Source organism: Anabrus simplex, chromosome 4, assembly GCF_040414725.1.
Source record: "Anabrus simplex isolate iqAnaSimp1 chromosome 4, ASM4041472v1, whole genome shotgun sequence".
In the NCBI taxonomy this organism is placed as follows: domain Eukaryota; kingdom Metazoa; phylum Arthropoda; class Insecta; order Orthoptera; family Tettigoniidae; genus Anabrus; species Anabrus simplex.
In genome coordinates this window covers 385,228,266-385,248,934 of record NC_090268.1, presented here as the reverse complement: position 1 = coordinate 385,248,934, position 20,669 = coordinate 385,228,266, and the positions used below count along the sequence as shown (strand labels likewise).

Genomic DNA, 20,669 nt, shown 5'->3' with positions numbered 1-20,669 from the left:
GAAAAAACGCTTGATCGAGGATTTAGCGTTGATGGGACTGAAATTTCTAGACGCTCGATCCAGGAAATAGTTTCTTTGAGGAATGGATAATGTGGGATTTTTACGTGATTCAGTTAGGATTCTCGCGGGGCCACATAATTTCACCGAATAATCCGTGAAAACGTAGCTTCCAGGAATGTATAATCGAGGTTCTACGTAATCATAACGCTGTTAGATTAACTATATTATGACTAATATATACACTCTTCGAAAACCGTAAAAGTAGTTAGTGGGACATAAAGCAAATAATATATACTGTAACCGTAATTATTGATCTGGTTGGCTAGCTGAGCATGAGACTGACACAAGGTGTGTCCGGTTCTTGACTGAAGCGTTACAGAGAAGGAGAGGTTTGCATGAAATAAGTATAATGGATTATTTAAAATTGCTGAAGAATTTATTAACAAAATAAATGTTAGATTTCATATCACCTCTGTACAGAAGGTTTTGTGAATGCCCACTCCTTTGTCTGGGCTGGTAATATCCACTGCGTACCTGCTATTATATTCGTTCACCCCTGGATCGTCTTCTGATGGGGTCTGGACGGTTTGGGAGGTCTGGAAGTTCTCGAAATTCTAGATGTTCTCGAAGTTCTTGTAGACGTTGAGATGGAACACGGCAGTGTACTTATGCCCGAAATGTATTTGGTTAGGCAAATAGCTTCTGCACAGACAAAATCATTAATAGCAACGGCTTCAAAATGAATCACTACATTGGTGGATTGTACACTCAAATAATTAGTTAATGAATTCCACACGACAGAATGTGAATGAAATCTGATCGCGTTTACAAATCAATCACTTGAGAGAAATAAGATTGAATGTTACTAGAGTTGAACATGCAACTGAGTTATACAGTTGAAAATGTTATTAGACCGAATTGAATGTGAAATGGAACTGAACTCGTAATGCAAAACAGCCACTTAGGAAATTGCAAAATTACGTCCCTTATCACTGTCAAATGTTAATAAAATCGACTGAAGGATAACGTGATACTTGGGAAAAAAAATAATGTACTTCACTCGATGATAAGTTCACACAGTTTTCAACTAATTTGAAATTAATCACTTCAATAAATTATCAATGAATATTTCCATCTCGTGAATTTAGTTCTGTTCACTTCACTTAACTATGAGCAACAATGTCGTAACACAAATATAATCTGTTCGAACACAGTCTTTGGTTCGACTTATACGAAAGGTAACTATTATTTACCGACACAAGTTCTATCAAGAATCTTAAGAATGTTTATGAAGTACAAGAGAAATGTCCTCCACTAGCAAAACATAAGTTTAATGAACTAATCACAAAATATTGATAATTTATAAAGTACTACTTGGAATGTTATTCACTTGAAAAATCTCAAGTTCAATTGTAATGTTATACTTAGTCAAACATTTCAATCACTTGATGAAACTAAACACACAGTTCAAAGTTTATTTTCGGAGAAATATTCCTATCACCTTAGAATGTGAATACTGAGTTATTCAAACTATTTCAATCACTTGAAGAAATATTGCGCTCGTGAGAAAATAAGACAAGTTCTAATAACACTTGAGTTGGTCTCAGAAATAGTTAATCACTTGAAATACGAGTTAAATTGAATTGTTTAAATTCATGTTGGAAATTCTTCTTTTACTCATGAATGGTGTTGAGAATTTCTAAGTCTGACACAGATTATTGCAGAATTAAAGTTTTCTCAGCATGCAGAATTTGTCAAACACTTGATACAAACCAAACCCGTACTTCACATTACGATGGTATAGGACCACCAGTCGACCGATCAGCCTCGACTGTGGTACTTAGTTGACTGACATGGACATGCAAATTTGCCTTCCTTTTATATCAGATTCTTGAAAATTAAGGCTATTACATTTTATTGAATATCTCCCTTAACCTTGGTTGAATTTTCTTTAAACTTTGGGACTATGGTGATAAAAAATCGGTTAACATGATGCATTGTGCTTTTAATTGTACTCCGATCCAAAAAAAAAAAAAAAAATTAGTGATAGAACATTTAGAATGTTCTCTTGGCTGACGTAATATAGCCTTCGCGAAGATATGCAGGACGTGATGTCACATGTTCCACGTTGCTCTCAGCTGACCTGCTGTAGCCTGGCTGGGTGATAGCGCACGGCACGTAGTTCGATTTCAAACATCGGGAACTCTGTCTTGGACCAGCGTTTCTGGTACATTACACAGCAACAGAAGATACGAATACAAATAACTTCTCATTACTGTCAGCATTTACATCACTTCGGACTGGACTATAGGAGATCTAGAATTTGTACCCATTGCACTGCTTCAGTCATTGCTGAATGAAGGTCTTCTGTGCTTCCAGGGGAGGCACAAAGTGGACAGTCTAGCACTTGTAACTGAGCGGAGTGGCCACATGTGTTAATGCGCTATGACTATGGGGCCAAGCTCTGCATTTGGGAAATAGTGGGTTTGAACCCTACCGTTGACTGTCCTGAGAATGTTTTTTCTCTGGTTTCCATTTTCACTTCCAGGCAAATGCTGGGACAGTTTCTATTCATTGGCTATAACCGCTTCCTTCAACCTCATTACCCAATTTCACTTACCATCATTCATTTCATCTTCATTAGTTCCTCAACTGAGGTTGGCATTAGGGAGGCCATCCTGTTATATAAAAGCTATGCCATATAATTTCATCTCACTTCATTCCCGACCCTGTGTCAGGAAATGGGACTAAGGGGTAGACATAGGCTACATACCGTACTGTTAAATTTGTCCTCAGTGTAATATTTTATCTCTGTGAAAATTAATGAAAATATTTACCTAATTTTATAATACTGGTGATATTTTTTCAGGATGTGTACCATTTCCAGTTGTATGGACCTAATTCTCCTTGGTATCACACTCGCATTCGGCCTGGAACCCAGAAGTTTCTTAGTGAAATGAGCAAGTTTTATGAGTTACACATCTGTACATTTGGGGCACGCAACTATGCTCATATGATTGCTATGTTCTTGGATCCTGATGGACAATATTTTTCTCATCGAATTCTGTCACGAGACGAGTGCTTTAATCCAAATTCAAAAACTGCAAATCTCAAGTAAGTGAGAAATGTATTGACTTGAGTTGGAGCTCTTTTGCTTTATCCTCAGGTTCTCTATTAGATATTTTTTGTTTTGCTAGAACTCACTAGGCCAATTTTGTTAAGATGTTAAATGGAGCTTTAATGCTTTTTTATCTGTCCATCCATCCATCCCATCCCATCCCATCCCTCCCTCCCTCCCTCCCTCCCTCCCTCCCTCGCTCCCTCCCTCCCTCCACCTATCTACCCACCCACCTGTCCGTCCGTCACAAGATTCTCATCTGGTGGAAGTGATGTCGATTAGCTTTCTTTTAGTTGAAGACTCAGGAGACTTCAGAAGTGTTCAAAATAGACCCTGCCTTGTAATTTAGATCTGGCTCCATCAAAAATGAGATCATTACATTGAACTGAACACTAAAGAATACCATTGCATATAAAGTATTATATCAGTTGTCTAACAAGAGAACTGTAAAAGTTGGACCAATGATTATCATATCCTAAATTTAATGGGAACACTATACCGTATTTATTCATGTATTAGATCCCCTTGCGTATTAACCCCACCCCGGCTTTTCTAGCCTTCAGCCCTCATTTTTAACGAGTTAACAATTGCTATCGGCCACATTATTTACGCATTTATTACGTAAACGTGTCATCCTCTTTCATTTCAAATTCTCTTTAGAGAACAGCAGTCGACGGGTATTACTAACCGACTTTGACATTACCTTCGAATGTTGATGAGAGCGCTCTCAATTGCGCATAGAGACCAAGCTCGGTAGCTGCAGTCGCTTAAGTGTGGCCAGTATCCATTATTCGGGAGATAGTGGGTTCGAACCCCACTGTCGGCAGCCCTGAAGATGGTTTTCCGTGGTTTTCCATTTTCACACCAGTCAAATGCTGGGGCTGTACTTTAATTATGGCCATGGCCGGTTCCTTCCCACTCCTAGCACTTTCCTGTCCCATCATCACCATAAGACCTTTCTGTGTCAGAGCGACGTAGAGCAACTTGTAAAAAAAAATTGCACATAGAGAGTAAACAATACCGAAGATGATCGATTGCATTTTTGGCAAATATTTCAATTTTCTTATTCAAGCAGCTTCCGCACCTAACTGACTAAACTGTATTATATAATGTGAACATATTTCAATCACCAGTAGGAAAATGATAACCACTTCGCTATGAATTTACACAGGAATAGCCCTTCCAAAATTTGACCAGACGTGAGAAAATGTAAACTAACCTCTGAAATCAGTGATGCGCTCTGCCATTTCTTGAAGTGTATCGCATTCTTACTTAATTTCAGTATAGAGTATTAAAATTAAGTGATTGTTTGCTTTATCCTTTATTTCTAACAACTACTATCGAGCACATCATTTATGTATTTATTACGATAACATGTTCTTCTCTTTCATTTATAACTTTCTTTATGGAACAACAGTCGACAGTTTTATAACCGATGAGGGAGCTCGCAAATGCACATAGTGAGAAAATGCTGCGGCAGAATGATCGATCGCATTGTGTGGCAAACATTTCTTTTCTTATTCAAACAGTGTTATCTAACCTAACTTAACCATATTCGTACCATTATGGGCCGGTTCTACCACCTACTGCTAAAGTAGCGCGTAACTTGCCCTCCGCGTAAAAGGATGTTTTCGTTATACCACTCCCAGGTAGCGCTATCGGCAGCATTAATCGTCATTACCCGGCACGTAATTTATCGGCCATTTCGAGGGCTCGATAAGACTTTACCTGCCGGGCAAGTTTTGAGAGCTGAACATTTTCAACCAATATAAATGCTCTTGTGTACCAGGTACTTTCGGAAGACATCCCTGCTCATCTCTCCAGCAATTTTTGTCACCTTGGTTCCTTACATCTCCATGATATTCGCTCAGTATCCCTCGTAGAAATACCCATCCACCGAACAACCACATACCATGGATCATTCACTATCACCACTTCGGGATGGTGGAATGCTCTCCCCAAAGACATCGAGGATGCTACATTAAAAAGTATATTTAAAACCTCTTACCAGCAGTTCCTCGTTAAGTGCTTCCAGCAAGGTACCTGTATGAGTGGAACGAGTGATAGTGTGTGAAAATAATGTTATGAGATTTTTGTACAATTAAATATTGGGTTAATACGATAATTCAAATTAAGTTTAGTTCTGTAACTTTTCAATCTGCAACTTTCATTCTAATTAGATTTATTAATCTTTTTTTTTTTGGACTTAATGACTTTCTGATTTAAGTGTATCAATAATAATTTAATTAAATTAAAAACATCCGTACTGTATTTACCAATCAGAAGTAAATGTAGTTATTAGTAATTACAGTATTTAACTTAGATCTAGTATTGCAAGAATACAGTTAAATTTCATTTAATATTTTTATTTTTACTAGTATTTTTACTTTTGTATTTCTTTCGTGTGTATTGAAATAAGTATTTTTCAAATCTGTATTATGTAGGCAGTTCGTTTTTCCTTTCTTTCTTCTTTGTGTGTGTATATTCATATTTTTGTCTCAAACATTAGTGTTATTTGGGTTCTTAGTATTTTAAGTTTATCAGTTTCATAGTATTAATAAGTAATAATATGTGTATGGTTAGGTGTAAGAAAGGGTCAGGACCTTTGCCACAGATAATAAAGGCTTTATCTATCTATCTATCTGTCTGTCTGTCTGTCTGTCTGTCTGTCTGTCTGTCTGTCTGTCTGTCTGTCTGTCTGTCTATTTGTGATATACAGTATTAGATTCAGTTAAGCATATATGCAAGTTGTATCCTCCCCAATGTGATGTATCTAGGCTGAAGATGACATAAATGGAAAGGTCGCAACTAGTGCCGATGTATAATAAACAACAATGATAGTATAACATATGGTATTGAATAGGTGGACCTGCCCATCTTGTTGAAAGTAAGAAACATACTCGTACCATGAAAACATATTGCAGTTATAATCACATTCACATGCTCTCTATTTACCTGTGTGCTATCGAAAAAAGTACAGGGATTTACCTCCAAAAATATTAGTAGAATGTTTTTCCTTAGTGTATGCATTTTTATTAAAATTGTCTTGGCATTCTTAGTGCACCCACTACATTACAGCCTGGCATCAAAAGGGTTAAATGGTTAATTTCCCTGGCTCAGGGACTAGGTGTTTGAGCTGTCCCCTACATCTCTGCAACTCCTACACCAGACACAGCACTATCCTCCACCACAATTACACACATTTTCCTATACACGCAGATGCCATCCATCCTCATCGGAGGGCCTGCCTTACAAGGGCTGCACCAGGCTAGAAATAGCCACATGAAATTAAATTATTAATATTGCTAAAGAAAATTATTGATGCTGTTATTCCAGTATTGACACTTATGTAGAACTTGTCCCTTCCAACTGCCTGGAAAATGGCCCTTTAGTGAAGAGAAAATCATCTAGACTACTAACTATCTACTCATTAATATACTGTCAGTAGTAGCCAAGGGACTTGAGCACACTGTACATAATCACAAACTATCTCAACGACCTCAAGATACTAAACCCCCCACCACTCAGGTTTCCTATGCTATCGCAGTACATGTACTGCCTTACTAAGCATTACTGACAATATAAGGACAGGCTATTGATGAGTGAAAATTTACAATCCTAGTATATTGGACTTTATAGCAAAGCATTTGACTCTGTAGAGCATGAGTTGCTCCTAACCAAACTTTATCTATCGCCTAGGTTTATCCTACAGTACTCTGAGATGGTTATCGTTAATCAAAGTACTTCTTTTCCTGACAACATGTGAAAGCATGTGTCCCACAATGGTCAACCCTGGCTCCTTTGCTATTTTCAATCTTTATCGACGACCTTGATAAACAGCTGACACATTGTAAACGGCACATTTATGCTGACAATGTACAATTGTACATCCATGCAAAATCAACAGACGTTTTGACAGCAATCAAGCAAATTAACATGGATCTAGAGGCCGTAAGCAAATTGTCTTCCCATCATGGACTTATCTTAAACCCGAAAAATCCCAAACCATAGCAGTTGCCCACCCAAGACTTGTTTCCAGTAACTACCGTATGTCCATCCCTGACGTACGACTTCAAAACCAAGTTTTGCCCATTTGCAATAGCGTAAAAAAGCTGGGAGTAATCATTGACCAGCACCTCTCGTGGTTGGATCAGACAATGGGTCTGTTGCATAAAAATAAGTAAAAGCCTGAGAGGTGATTACTTCAGGTGATTAGTAAATACTTTTAAGCTATTACTTGAAGTCAGTTGAATAAGATCTACCTTTTACTTAATAGTAAATACTGGAGAAGTTCTGAAAGAATCAAGTATTTACTTGCACTTATAAGTGTAAGTAAAAATGATGGCTGCTGGAGTCAGCTTATTTTGATGCCTCACTGGAAACTGTATATTAGTATGAATATAACCAGTAGCTACAAGCATGTCTTTGAGTGAAGAAGAATTACCTGTAGAAAGTAGATGTCAAAGGCTGATTTTTACCAAGCTGCTTAAAGAACTCACCATTCTTTTAAACAAAAGAAAAAGCATGGAAAGACATTACAGAGGAATTTGTGAAGAACACAGGGAAAAGTATTACTAAAAAGTATTACTACTGAAAAGTTGAGATAAATTCTCAATAATATGAAAACAGATGTGGGGAAAAAACCCAACAAAAATGCAACAGGAAACAAAAAAATAAGTTATGTGAGTAAGAAAAACAACTTTTAGAACTTCTAGATTTTGTACACAGTCCAGTTTTCAAGAGAATTCCGGATGCTTGTGCTGTTGGTTCTGGACCAAATGAAGAGAAGAGTATCCCAGGAAACTCAAGAAGGGACAATCTCACAACTTTCTCCAACTGCAACTGCAGGCACTGAACATAAAAACAAATGACCATTAAAGAAGAAATTAAAGTTGGAAAGAGAACAAGCTGAAACATTATCAACTCTAGAACTGCAGCGTCTTGTTCTACTAGAACATAGATTACATATGAAAAGGAAAGAACTTGTGATACAAAGACTTAGTGCTCTATCACAACCTTCATATCTAACAGCAACAAATAGTGAGATGAGACTGGATTCTAGCTTACTTACAAAACTACAAGAATTCACAACTGTGTCTTTCGGTCATACTCATTTACTTTTAAGGACTTAGTTTCATTTGATTTACTTTTGTGTGATCCTGTGTTTAGTAATCACATATTTATGGACAAAACCTTCCACAGAGAAATCTACAGTATTAAAGTATTATGAGGAGTAGATATAGGTTCAGATCATTACATAGTCAAAATCAAAATTAAGTTCACACCACTAAAAAAGAAACCAAAACGCAATAAACAAAAGAGGAACTTTGATCCACACCAATTAATTAGGAATGATAATATAGAGAAGTCACACAAAATATAAAACTGACAGATTCTCAGGCAATAAGCTGAAAATTTAGCCCCATTTGAACACACGTAAAAGACATGCCTGGTGGACCTCAGAATGTGACAAAATTCATGAAGAAAGACATCAGGCATGGTTAAAATTTCAAACACACAAAACAGAACAAGTGCAACCAACCTCAAAAATATCAGGAAAAAGTGCACACAAATTATCAGGCAAACCAAGAGACAATCACAGAAAGATCCAATCAACTCAGTAGAAGAAAACTACCACAAAACCAATTCCAGAGACTTTTACAAAATGTTTGGAAGACAAGTACAAAAATTTGCCCCTCCCACATTAATGCTGAAAAGTGAGGATGGAAAAATGACACATAATGACAAGGAAAATGCCGAAATCATGGCAAAAGCATTCATTAAACTTTTGAATTTTGAAGAACCCCAGGAACTTTTAGCAATTAATACAGACAAGCCCATCAAAACCCCTCCTGAACTCATAAACCCCGCAACAAACTAAGAGGTGGAAACAGCACTCAAAGAGTTGAAAAATTATAAGGCATGCGGAGAAGACCACGTTTTTGCAGAAATGTGGAAATATGCTAGTGATACAGTTCGAACATCCTTACACACGGCCCTAACAAAAATCTGGATAACAGAAAAGTTCCCCGAACATTGGACCACAGCCATAATCCACCCACTCCACAAAAAAGGAGATAAAAGCAATCCAGATAATTACAGAGGTATCTCTCTCTTTGACTGCACATACAAAATTTTCTCCAGAATCCTATACAGGAGGATCAGAGAGCAACTAGAGGAAGAATTAGGTGAATACCAAGGAGGCTTCAGACCTTGGAGAAGCTGTGCAAAACAAATCATCACTTTAAAATTAGTCATAGCATATTACAAGAAGCAAAACAAACCTCTTGCAATAACCTTCCTGGACTTTAAAAAAGGTTACAACTATATCCATAGACCTTCAATGTTGAAAATTTTAAGAAATTTCGGGCTCCATCCAAAATGAATCAAATTGATTGAACTCATCTTAACCAACACTAAATCAAAAGTCAAGTTCAGAGGGGAATTCTCTGAGCCATTCATCATAAAAACAGGCTTAAGACAAGGAGATTGCTTTCACCACTGCTGTTCAACTGTGCGTTGGAATATATAATGAGGGAATGGTACAAGAGTAACTCAAAGAACATCCGAATTGGAAGACCCAAAGACAACATAAGTTTAAATTGCCTAGGTTTTGCCGATGACCTTGCGCTCTTGTCCAATAATATTCAGGAAACCAGACAACAAGTTATATCACTACAGGAAATAGCACAGAAAATTGGTCTTGGAATATCTTTTGAAAAAACAGTAATCATGTTTACTGACCCACCACTCATAAACAAAATTGCCATAGGAAACCAAGAAATCAAAATTGTAGACAAATTTAAATATCTGGGAGAAATCATAACATATAACCTCAATGAAAAGCCAGCATGGCATAACAGAATAAATAAACTGACCAGAGCACAATATGTCACCAAGAATACCTACAACAAAAAGGGCCTGTCAATAGCAACAAAATTAAAACATTACAAAACAGTCACTCAACCAGAAATAACATACGCAAGCGAAACCATCTTCAAAACAACTAACACTGCACAAATAGACAAAATACTCAAGATAGAGAGAAGAATCATTAGAACATGAATCAACAAATCATACCAAAAAGATGGACACTGGAGAGTAGCTTCTAATGAAACAGTCTACAAGGAAATAGAACCAGTAATGAGCACAATCAGGAAGAAACACATTTCATTTTTTGGACATTTAATCAAGACACCAGAGAACAGGATCATCAGGAGAATAATAGAAAAATTATGGAATAGTAAGTGCAACATTAAGTGGATTACAGAAATCAAGGAAGATATGGATGAACTACAAATTACAGTGGAAGACCTAAGAAACAAAACCGACAAAATCAAGAAACTCACAGACAAACAAACCAGACTGCAAATCAGAATCAACAAACAGACAATAGGAATGGTGATTTCCAATGAAGAAAGAAGGATAAGATCAGAGAGAATGAAGAAGTACTAGGCTGACAGGAAACTGAAAAATTCTTTGTATAAAGTTGGCTAGAGTGGTCCAATGAAGGCCATAAAATATAAATAATAATAATAATAATAATAATAATAATAATAATAATAATAATAATAATAATATTATTTTTACACTGACTGACAGAGCAAATGCAACACCAAGAAGGAGTGGTCAGAACTTTATGCCAATTGCAGGGTAGACTGACGTCACTGAGGTATGCTCATGATGTGAAATGCGCCGCTGTGCTGCGCACGTGGCGAACGATAAATGGGACACGGCGTTGGCGAATGGCCCACTTCCTACCGTGATTTCTCAGCCGACAGTCATTGTAGAACATGCTGTCGTGTGCCACAGGACACGTGTATAGCTAAGAATGCCAGGCCGCCGTCAACGGAGGCATTTCCAGCAGACAGACGACTTTACGAGGGGTATGGTGATCGGGCTGAGAAGGGCAGGTTGGTCGCTTCGTCAAATCGCAGCCGATACCCATAGGGATGTGTCCACGGTGCAGCGCCTGTGGCGAAGATGGTTGGCGCAGGGACATGTGGCACGTGCGAGGGGTCCAGGCGCAGCCCAAGTGACGTCAGCACGCGAGGATCGGCGCATCCGCCGCCAAGCGGTGGCAGCCCCGCACGCCACGTCAACCGCCATTCTTCAGCATGTGCAAGACACCCTGGCTGTTCCAATATCGACCAGAACAATTTCCCGTCGATTGGTTGAAGGAGGCCTGCACTCCCGGCGTCCGCTCAGAACACTACCATTGACTCCACAGCATAGACGTGCACGCCTGGCATGGTGCCGGGCTAGAGCGACTTGGATGAGGGAATGGCGGAACGTCGTGTTCTCCGTTGAGTCACGCTTCTGTTCTGTCAGTGATAGTCACCGCAGACGAGTGTGGCGTCGGCGTGGAGAAAGTCAAATCCGGCAGTAACTGTGGAACGCCCTACCGCTAGACAACGCGGCATCATGGTTTGGGGCGCTATTGCGTATGATTCCACGTGACCTCTAGTGCGTATTCAAGGCATGTGAAATGCCCACTGCTACGTGCAGCATGTGCTGCGGCCGGTGGCACTCCCGTACCTTCAGGGGCTGCCCAATGCTCTGTTTCAGCAGGATAATGCCCACCCACACACTGCTCGCATCTCCCAACAGGCTCTACGAGGTTACTGATGCTTCCGTGGCCAGCATACTCTCCGGATCTCTCACCAATCGAACACGTGTGGGATCTCATTGGACGCCGTTTGCAAACTCTGCCCAAGCCTCGTACAGATGACCAACTGTGGCAAATGGTTGACAGAGAATGGAGAACCATCCCTCAGGACACCATCCGCACTCTTATTGACTCTGTACCTCGACGTGTTTCTGCGTGCATCGCCGCTCGCGGTGGTCCTACATCCTACTGAGTCGATGCCGTGCGCATTGTGTAACCTGCATATCGGTTTGAAATAAACATCAATTATTCGTCCATGCCGTCTCAGTTTTCCCCCCAACTTTCATCCCTTTCGAACCACTCCTTCTTGGTGTTGCATTTGCTCTGTCAGTCAGTGTATAATAATAATAATAATAATAATAATAATAATAATAATAATAATAATAATAATAATAATAATAATAAATTATTATAATATTATATTATTATAATATTATAATAATAAATTATTATTATTATTATTATTATTATTATTATTATTATTATTATTATTATTATTATTATTATTATTATTTATTATCGTTCCGGCCATCTATGGACCACGTTTTACAGTCTTTACGTTATTTTTCACCAGTCCTGACTTCACATTCTGCCAGTACTTCTTCATCCTTGCACCGACTTCTTTCTTCTGTTCTTCTTTGTAGGTTCTCTTCTTCTTCACAAGTTCTTCCCCAGTCTCCTGGAAACCCTTGAACTCCTTCACTTTTTGTCTAAATTTGTTTCTGTCCAGTACGTCCTCTTTTTCTACTCCTATCCTGGCCAGGTCGGTCCTTACTTCCCGAAACCATTTTGGTTCCGTCTTCCTTAGGCTGAAGAAGCTGAAAATCCTTTTTGTCAGTCGGTTGGTGTCCATTCTCTGTAGATGTCCATAAAATTGAAGCCTTCGCTTTTTCATCAATACGACGACTTCCTCTGTCTTCTGGTATAGTTCTTTGTTGGGTCTAAGTCTCCTCTCCCCACCTTTCATTTTCGGGCCCAAGATCTTCCGGAGCATTTTCCTCTCTTTCTTTCTGATGTTCTCTAGATCTCCCTTTCCAATCATGTCCAATGTTTCTGCTGCGTATAAGCATTCAGGTCTGATGACTGTGTCCAGATGTCTTAATTTGGCTCCATATGACAAAGCTTTCTTGTTGTAGGTGTCTCTAGTGAGCTGATACGCTGTTTCAATTTTTCTCGCTCGTTCTATCAGAGCTAGCTTCTCTGATCCATTCTCTTGAACTATTTCTCCAAGATACTAGAAGCTCTTTACTCTTTTGACTTTCCCCTCTTTCAACTTTAACATTTGGGGAGCCTCTTTGATGTTGGTCATAAATTCAGTCTTACTGTATGATATTTGCAGTCCAGTCATTTCTGCTATGCTATGGAGGTGTACCACTCTTTTCTGTGCTATTTCTATGTCACTGGCAAAGACTGCGATATCATCAGCATATGCCAGGCAGTCTATCCGTATAGCACCTGCCCCTCTTCCAATACGGAATGCTTCTTTGTCTGTGATTCCTTCTTTCCACTTCCTTATCACCTTTTCCAAGACACAGTTAAAGAGAATTGGTGAGAGTCCATCCCCTTGTCTCACACTAGTCTTGACTTCAAAGGACTCCGATATTTCACCCATGAACTTGACCTTTGACTTGGTGTTGGCAAGTGTCTGTTTGATGATATTCCTTGTTTTACTGTCCACACCAAATTCTTCCAGTATTCCGAATAACGTCCCTCTATCTACCGAATCGTAGGCCTTCTTAAAATCCACGAAGACTACAACATATTTGCTTCGTCCCAGCATCTTGTACTTTATGATGTTCTTGAGATTAAAAATCTGCTCAGCGCATGATCTGCCTTTCCGGAATCCAGCTTGGTACTCGCCCAGTTCTTCATCGAGTCTTTCTTCAACCCTGGTTTGAAGGGCTTTAGACAGCATTTTATATGGGACCGAAAGCAGCGAAATTCCTCTATAATTATTGACATCCTTCTTGTTCCCTTTTTTGTGTAATGGATGTATTAAAGCAGTTAGCCAGTCTTCTGGAATTCTTTCCATTTCCCAAATAATTTTAAATAAATGGGTCAATGATGAGATTAATTCTGCATTTCCCATTTTGAGCAGTTCTGCCACAATACCATCTTCACCTGCTGCCTTGTTATTTTTTTAGCTCCTGGATGATTTTGGATACCTCACGTTCGTCAGGTGGCTTTGAATCTGGCATTGTTACCTGCGGTCATTTAATTGCCAGTCTTTCTTGTGGACCGTCGCAATTCAGTAATCTTTTGAAATATCTGGCGAGAATTTCACAGTTTTCCTTATTGTTCATTCCTAGTTTACCCTCTTCATCCTCAAAATATAGACCAGGTGATTGATATCCTTTTAACCGTGACTTAAAGGTCTGATAGAAATTTCTGGTGTTATTTTTCTGGAAATCTTAAGGGGTCTTAGAGGCTTAAAGAGGTCTTCTTCAGCTGATCTGTTTCATATTGTCTTTTCGCTTGCCTGAAAGTTTGTGCTGTCAATTTTCTTTGATCTCTGAAGGCAATCAAGTCACAGTTCCTTCTGGTGGAACTCCATTTCTTCCATGCCTCCATTCTGTGCAAGAGTGCATCTTCACGTGTTTCATTCCACCATTCACGTTTCTTTCGTTTCGCCAAGAGAATGGTTTTACTTGCAGCATGTTTAATATTGTCTCGAATGTCATCCCAGTTTACTGAATTAATGTTTTCCAGCTGTTTTTGGTATTGATGCTTTATTTCCTCACTAAGTTTAAATCTTCCCACATCGTATCTTGGTACTCTTTTCCCCTTTCGTCTTTTCCTGACTGGGAGAAGTTTCATCTTTATTTTGGTTAAATAATGATCAGAATCAACTTGGGCACCTCGTAATACTTTCACGTTCATGATTTCTTTTTGCGCTTGTTTAGAGATCGCCACATGGTCAATTTGGAATTCACCCAGAATCGGATTGGGAGATCTCCACGTTTTTTGTTTTCTTGGCAAGTGTCTGAATTTAGTCTACATGAGTTGTAGATTAAAGGCTCGGCACAACTCAATAAGCCTCTCTCCATTCCTGTTTGTCCGCCTGTGTGCCGGATATTCCCCTACTATTTTTCTGAACTTTTTCTCTGTTCCTATCTGAGCATTGAAGTCCCCCATTAATACCTTCACATTTCTTTTGGGAATCCGGGAGATCTGATCTTCCAATTCCTCCCCAAAACTATCAACTTTGTCTGATTTTTTGCGGTTGTCTTCATTGGTCGGGGCGTGGGCATTGATTAATGTGTACGTTTTGTTTCCACATCCTAAATGCAGAAATGATAGGCGTTCAGAGAAACTCTCGAGACCTACAACGGAGTCTATTAAACACTTGTCTACAATGAATGCTGTTCCGAATAGTGGGAGAGATTTAGTGTGGTCCACTATAATGGCTGGTTTTCCTTTAAATATTCTAAACTTTCCAGTATCGAGTAAGTCCTTGTCTCTGTATCTTGTTTCTTGAACAGCCAGTAATAATAATTTAAATTTAAATTTAAGTTTAGTATAAATTTCCTTTGGCAAATAGAATCAGACAGTTTTCCTCCATGTATTTTTCTTCACTTACTTCACCTGCGGGGTACTTATCATTACATACTTTCAGTACAACATATATTTTGTTTTCATGTTCTTTGTAGTACACAACTTCCAATATCCATTGCACTAATACATAAACTATATTAAGGTACATTACATAACCTATATTTATGGCATTACGGCAGTTCGTATTTTAAGTGCGGTGAATATCAAGTACTTCCATTATTGTATTATGCTTCCTGATGCCTCTGTGCTATAGGTCACTAGTTTCAATTCCACCTGGATAATCTTCGCAGCTGTCTTCTAAGCTTTCCTCTGTAAACTCCAAGTCATCCTGTAAACATTTGCTGATGTTGTGTAAAACAGCACAGCATACAGTTACTTTTGGAACCTTTTCTAAATGTATCCATACTTTGCTACCCAAAATGGGAAACCTATGTTTGAGTTGTCCAAATACGCTTTCAATTATGACTCTCTCCTTTAAGTGCACTATGTTATATAATTCTTCTTTTCGGCCACAAGGATTTTTAAAAGGAGTAATTAACCATGGAATGATTCCATATCCGCTGTCTCCAAGTAAGCAGTAATTACCATGAAATCTTGCAGTGGTTTCATATATGGAACTCTGTTTCCAGATCCTGGAATCATGTACACTTCCAAGCCACTGAGCATCTACACTTGTGATAAGTTCACTTGTACTATAACCTATCAGCTTCATTGTCCGTATTGATGAATTAAGAATGCAAGTATGAAGAATGAGATTTCCACCTAATCAATACTTTATTACAAAATGTTTAAAGTTATCTACATTGAAACAGTACCGGTTTCGACCTGTAAAAAGGTCATCATCAGCTGTTGGTGAACCTGCTTAATAGCGATTGTACGTAAAACATTACTAAAACTAACTTAACAATAATGCCTTATTCTAATATAATATTACTATTAAGATATATACATATGGTACAATATGGGGCTTAGACTCGTTGGAGTTCCATTCAAAAATCTGTGCTGTTGCCAACATTATGTCAAACAATATACATATATACATATGGTGCAATAAAGGGCTTTGGCTTGCTGGAGTCCCTTGATTGCCACTCACTCCAAAAATTGTATAACAGAGGTTGAAAATACAGTTCCTATAGAATAGAGGATCACTGAGGTTTCGGTGTGAAGTTGAAACGTCTATGCAGCATGTCGGCACTGAGGCCAACCGTTGTGAATACACAATCAAGGTGCTTTGTTGGACCGCAATTTTGCGGGGAGCGCAATCGATTGAGGTTCTGTAGCTTGTTCATTCTTAGTGTATGATGTTGCTGATAAATACTAGTTTCCAGGTTCCTTGTTGAGGCATGTCATGCTATGGATGAAGTTTTGAAATTAAAGAAAGGTTGATAGAGTTCCCCTCTTCACACTTGCATTTGTGCTCAGGTAAATTCAAAAATCTGAGAATTTGATTGTGTATTCAGAACGGTTGGTCTCAGTGCGGACATGCTGCATAGACGTTTCAACTTGACACCGAAACCTCAGTGATCCTCTATTCTATAGGAACTGTATTTTCAACCTCTGTTATACAATTTTTGGAGTGTGTAGCATTCAAGGGACTCCAGCAAGCCAAAGCCCTTTATTGCACCATATGTATATAAGTATATTGTTTGACATAATGTTGGCAACAGCACAGATTTTTGAATGGAACTCCAACGAGTCTAAGCCCCATATTGTACCATATGTATATATCTTAATAGTAATATTATATTAGAATATGGCATTCTTGTTAAATTAGTTTTAGTAATGTTTTGTGTACAATCGCTATTAAGCAGGTTCACCAACAGCTGATGATGACCTTTTTACAGGTCGAAACCGGTACTGTTTCAATGCAGATAACTTTAAACATTTTGTAATAAAGTATTGATTAGGTGGAAATCTCATTCTTCATACTTGCAAGTTCACTTGTGTCACAAGTAACTTGCATATATATGCTAGAGAATCCTTACTGGTTTACATAATCATCTCTAAACATTGAAGGTTTTCTTAAATTTTTATGTGAGTGCAGTCTAACGCACCAATGACTGTAGGTACTGTATTTACGCGAATAATACCCACACATTTAAGAAAAATAATTTGAGGCATGAAATTGGGGAGCGGGTTTTATTTGCGTCAATGTTGGCATTTCTTTTTTTTTCAAAATCAGCTTTTCTAAATTTAGGGTGCGGGATTATTCGGTGGCAGGTATTATTTGCGTGAATACCGTGGCGGGGATTATTCGCGTAAATACGTATTTACGCGAATAATCCCCGCACATTTTTTAAAGATTTGAGGCACGAAATTGGGATGCTTATTTTTTTTTTGCGTCAATGTTGGCATTTTTTTTTTTCAAAATAATCCTACCTAAAGTTAGGGTGCGGGGATTATTCGCGTAAATACGGTATTTGAAACCTGTTTGACCATTTCACTGTAGCCTCATCCATGGTTCATAAATCAGACGGAAACTTTATCTATTGGTATGTCTCCATTACGCTATCAGTGACGCTTTTTATAGTCCTGCAGACTGTTGTATAGTGAACTCCACAATCTTCTGCAACACCCACTGATCTCTCCGCTGCAGGAGAAAGTACGCCAAGTTGAGCGCGCGGTCCGCCATGTTGGTGTACCCATCCTAGAGCTCTCCTTATGGGAAAGCAATGATAATATAATCAATTTTAAATTGCAATTAATGGTGCATTGGAATAATAAAATATATAGGGACATGTTCACTCAAAGCATAAGGACATTGGGACCAGCGACACGTCATTCTGAGGTCAGTAAATTTCCGGGATAGCAATAAAAATGAGTGTATAATAACGGCCGACGAATATTAACTTAGGTGCTGAATACATGCAATTAGGGATCAGTAATACAATACGAGTGAAAAACAGTTTCTGGAAACATTGCTGTAAATTTTATACATGTATGCCACGAAATTATGCATTCTTAAGGGGAGGTATGACTGAGTTTTTTGTATTTTGAGCCAAAAACTTGGCTTTTCTTTTTATTTATACAAAAATATTCCTATTTTTCTTCTTTCAGAAAATGTTTTTATTTTAGTAATTCCGGCTTGTTTAAAGCTTGTAGAAGCCATTTAATGTGAGCCCGCAGGACATTTAAAAGCACAGAACCACACCCACTTCTCCTGTAACGGTATAATGATAGTTTACTGTGTGTTTTTCTATGGATATTCAAGTATTTCGCTGCGTATTTTCCGTAGAAGAACACTTCGGCATGCTGACAGTCACTTGTTTACTACGTAATCAATACTATTACGTTATGTTAGGAAATATTGTAATTTGAAGTGACGGAGAGAATGTTGTACCTCTTCCAAAGAGTACTCAATTTATATCTGCCACACATGTATCTTTGATAGTTTAAATATATTATGTATTTGTATTATTTACATTTAGGAATTTGTATTTGTGTTAATCGCAGTAGTACAAGCATGGCTCCCTTGTTTCTTTATATTTTACTATCATGCAGAAGTAACATGTGGTTTCAATTCAGCGAGTGAAATATCTAAACTAGTGATTTTTCATTGATGTATTTCATCTTAATTCCTTTGTAAATGTGTGGGGTATTGCAATAACACAGCACAGAATACCCTTGGAACTACAATCAGGAGACCTGGCGTCACTGAACTAAGCATAAACAAAGCAAGCGCGCTCCTCGTGGTCTACTGCACCGTGCGCTCGCTGCCATCTTACTACGCTAGTCATCTTCTATTCGGCTTACTGCTACCCAAGCTACCAGCCATCCATGTATAGAGATCAGTGGCAACACCTGTCTGGAATTCAGGATCACTCAGAAAACGAAGAAATATCTCCATCTTTTGCCGTGAACTAAATACTCCTCCTCTTGTTTCATCAATATCTGTCAAAAAATGATCTGTCATATAATCAACACTGTTTCAACACTTTCAAAATGTAACATATGTTTGGATCGGCTAGGGCTAATATTATTTCTGTCCTTGTAACACTTCTTGCTGCATAAATTCACGAGTCCTGCCATGTCCAAAGTGAGGTAAGCTCAAATAAGTATTTCCTTTAGCTACCTTGAAAATATTTAAGAGCTTACTTTTTGATTTAAGACAATACTTGTCTTTATTCAACTGAGACAAGAGAGTACTGGAAAAATTTTAAGGTACTATTAAAGTATGAAGGCTTTCACAGCCGGTATCAGTATAATAAAATCTTCCGGGCATATTCCACGGCATAATAGCCCGGAAGATTTTTATTATTTTAAGGTACTAGTTACACTTTAAAGCAATGCTCAAGACTTGAAGTGTTTACTCACCTCAATAAGTAAAACCTGGCTTTAATTCAACGAATGATAAGTAAGTACTTAAATTACAGCAAGTAAAAGCAAACACTTATTTTTATGCAACAGACCCTTTATCTGTGAGTAGGGTAGTTTTTGCCATGTTGCACACTTTAAACAATTTCAAATTTACTTTCCCATGCAGTTTAAACAAGAAACTAGTCGAAACCCTTGTTCTTCCATTATTCGACTATTCTGGCGTAGTTTACAAAGACGCGAAAACCAAACTCTGAGATAAACTACTACATGCACAGAATGCTTGTGTAATATATGTAATTTGACATTTTCAGATCATGTTGCCAAGTCTCACGTTGACCTGGGATGGCCACGTCTCGAAGGCAAGCGTACGCTGCCTACCTTGACTTCATTGCACCGAATCCTCACCTTACAATCCACAACGATTTCATAGCCTTTCTGAATACACATGATAAAAATACCAGAGCGCTGAACATGACATTGCTCACTATTCCTAAGCGTAAATCAACCTACAACAATTCTTCTCTATTTTTGGCCAGCCATGAATGGATCCTCCTTCTGCAGGAGATCAGAGGAATATCAAACCACGAAAGATTTAAAAGAGGGTGCTCAAAATATCTCCATGAGATGAGTTCATAGTAAGATAGTTCTTCTACCGGGCGAGTTGGCCGTGCGGATAGGGGCACACAGCTGTGAGCTTGCATCCAGGAGATTGTGGGTTCGAACCCCACTGTCGACAGCCCCGTATTTGGTTTTCTGTGGTTTCCCATTTTCACACCATACAAATGCTGGGGCTGACCTTAATTAAGGCCAGGGCCGATTCCTCCCCACTCCTAGCCCTTTTCTCTCCCATCATCGCCAAAAGAACTCTCTGTGTCGGTGCAATGGAAAACAAATTTTAAAAAGAAAGAAATACTTCTTATGATGGTTCATTTCTATCATCGTTACAGTTAGAGCAGTAGTAGTATTACTCAGGTGTGGTCCCGTGTATAGTAATCCTTATCCCAATCCCTC

At 38.4% G+C, this 20,669-nt stretch overlaps 1 protein-coding gene across 1 annotated transcript in view; it reads left to right on the top strand.

Annotated features, from left to right (window-relative positions):
• The window catches only part of LOC136872287 (RNA polymerase II subunit A C-terminal domain phosphatase), a 206,710-nt gene that overhangs the window by 100,046 nt on the left and 85,995 nt on the right, over positions 1 to 20,669 (top strand). Inside the window, exon 4 of the mRNA XM_067146107.2 lies at positions 2,870 to 3,114. Coding sequence (XP_067002208.2) covers positions 2,870 to 3,114 — 245 coding nt within the window. The remainder of the gene's footprint in view (positions 1 to 2,869; positions 3,115 to 20,669) is intronic.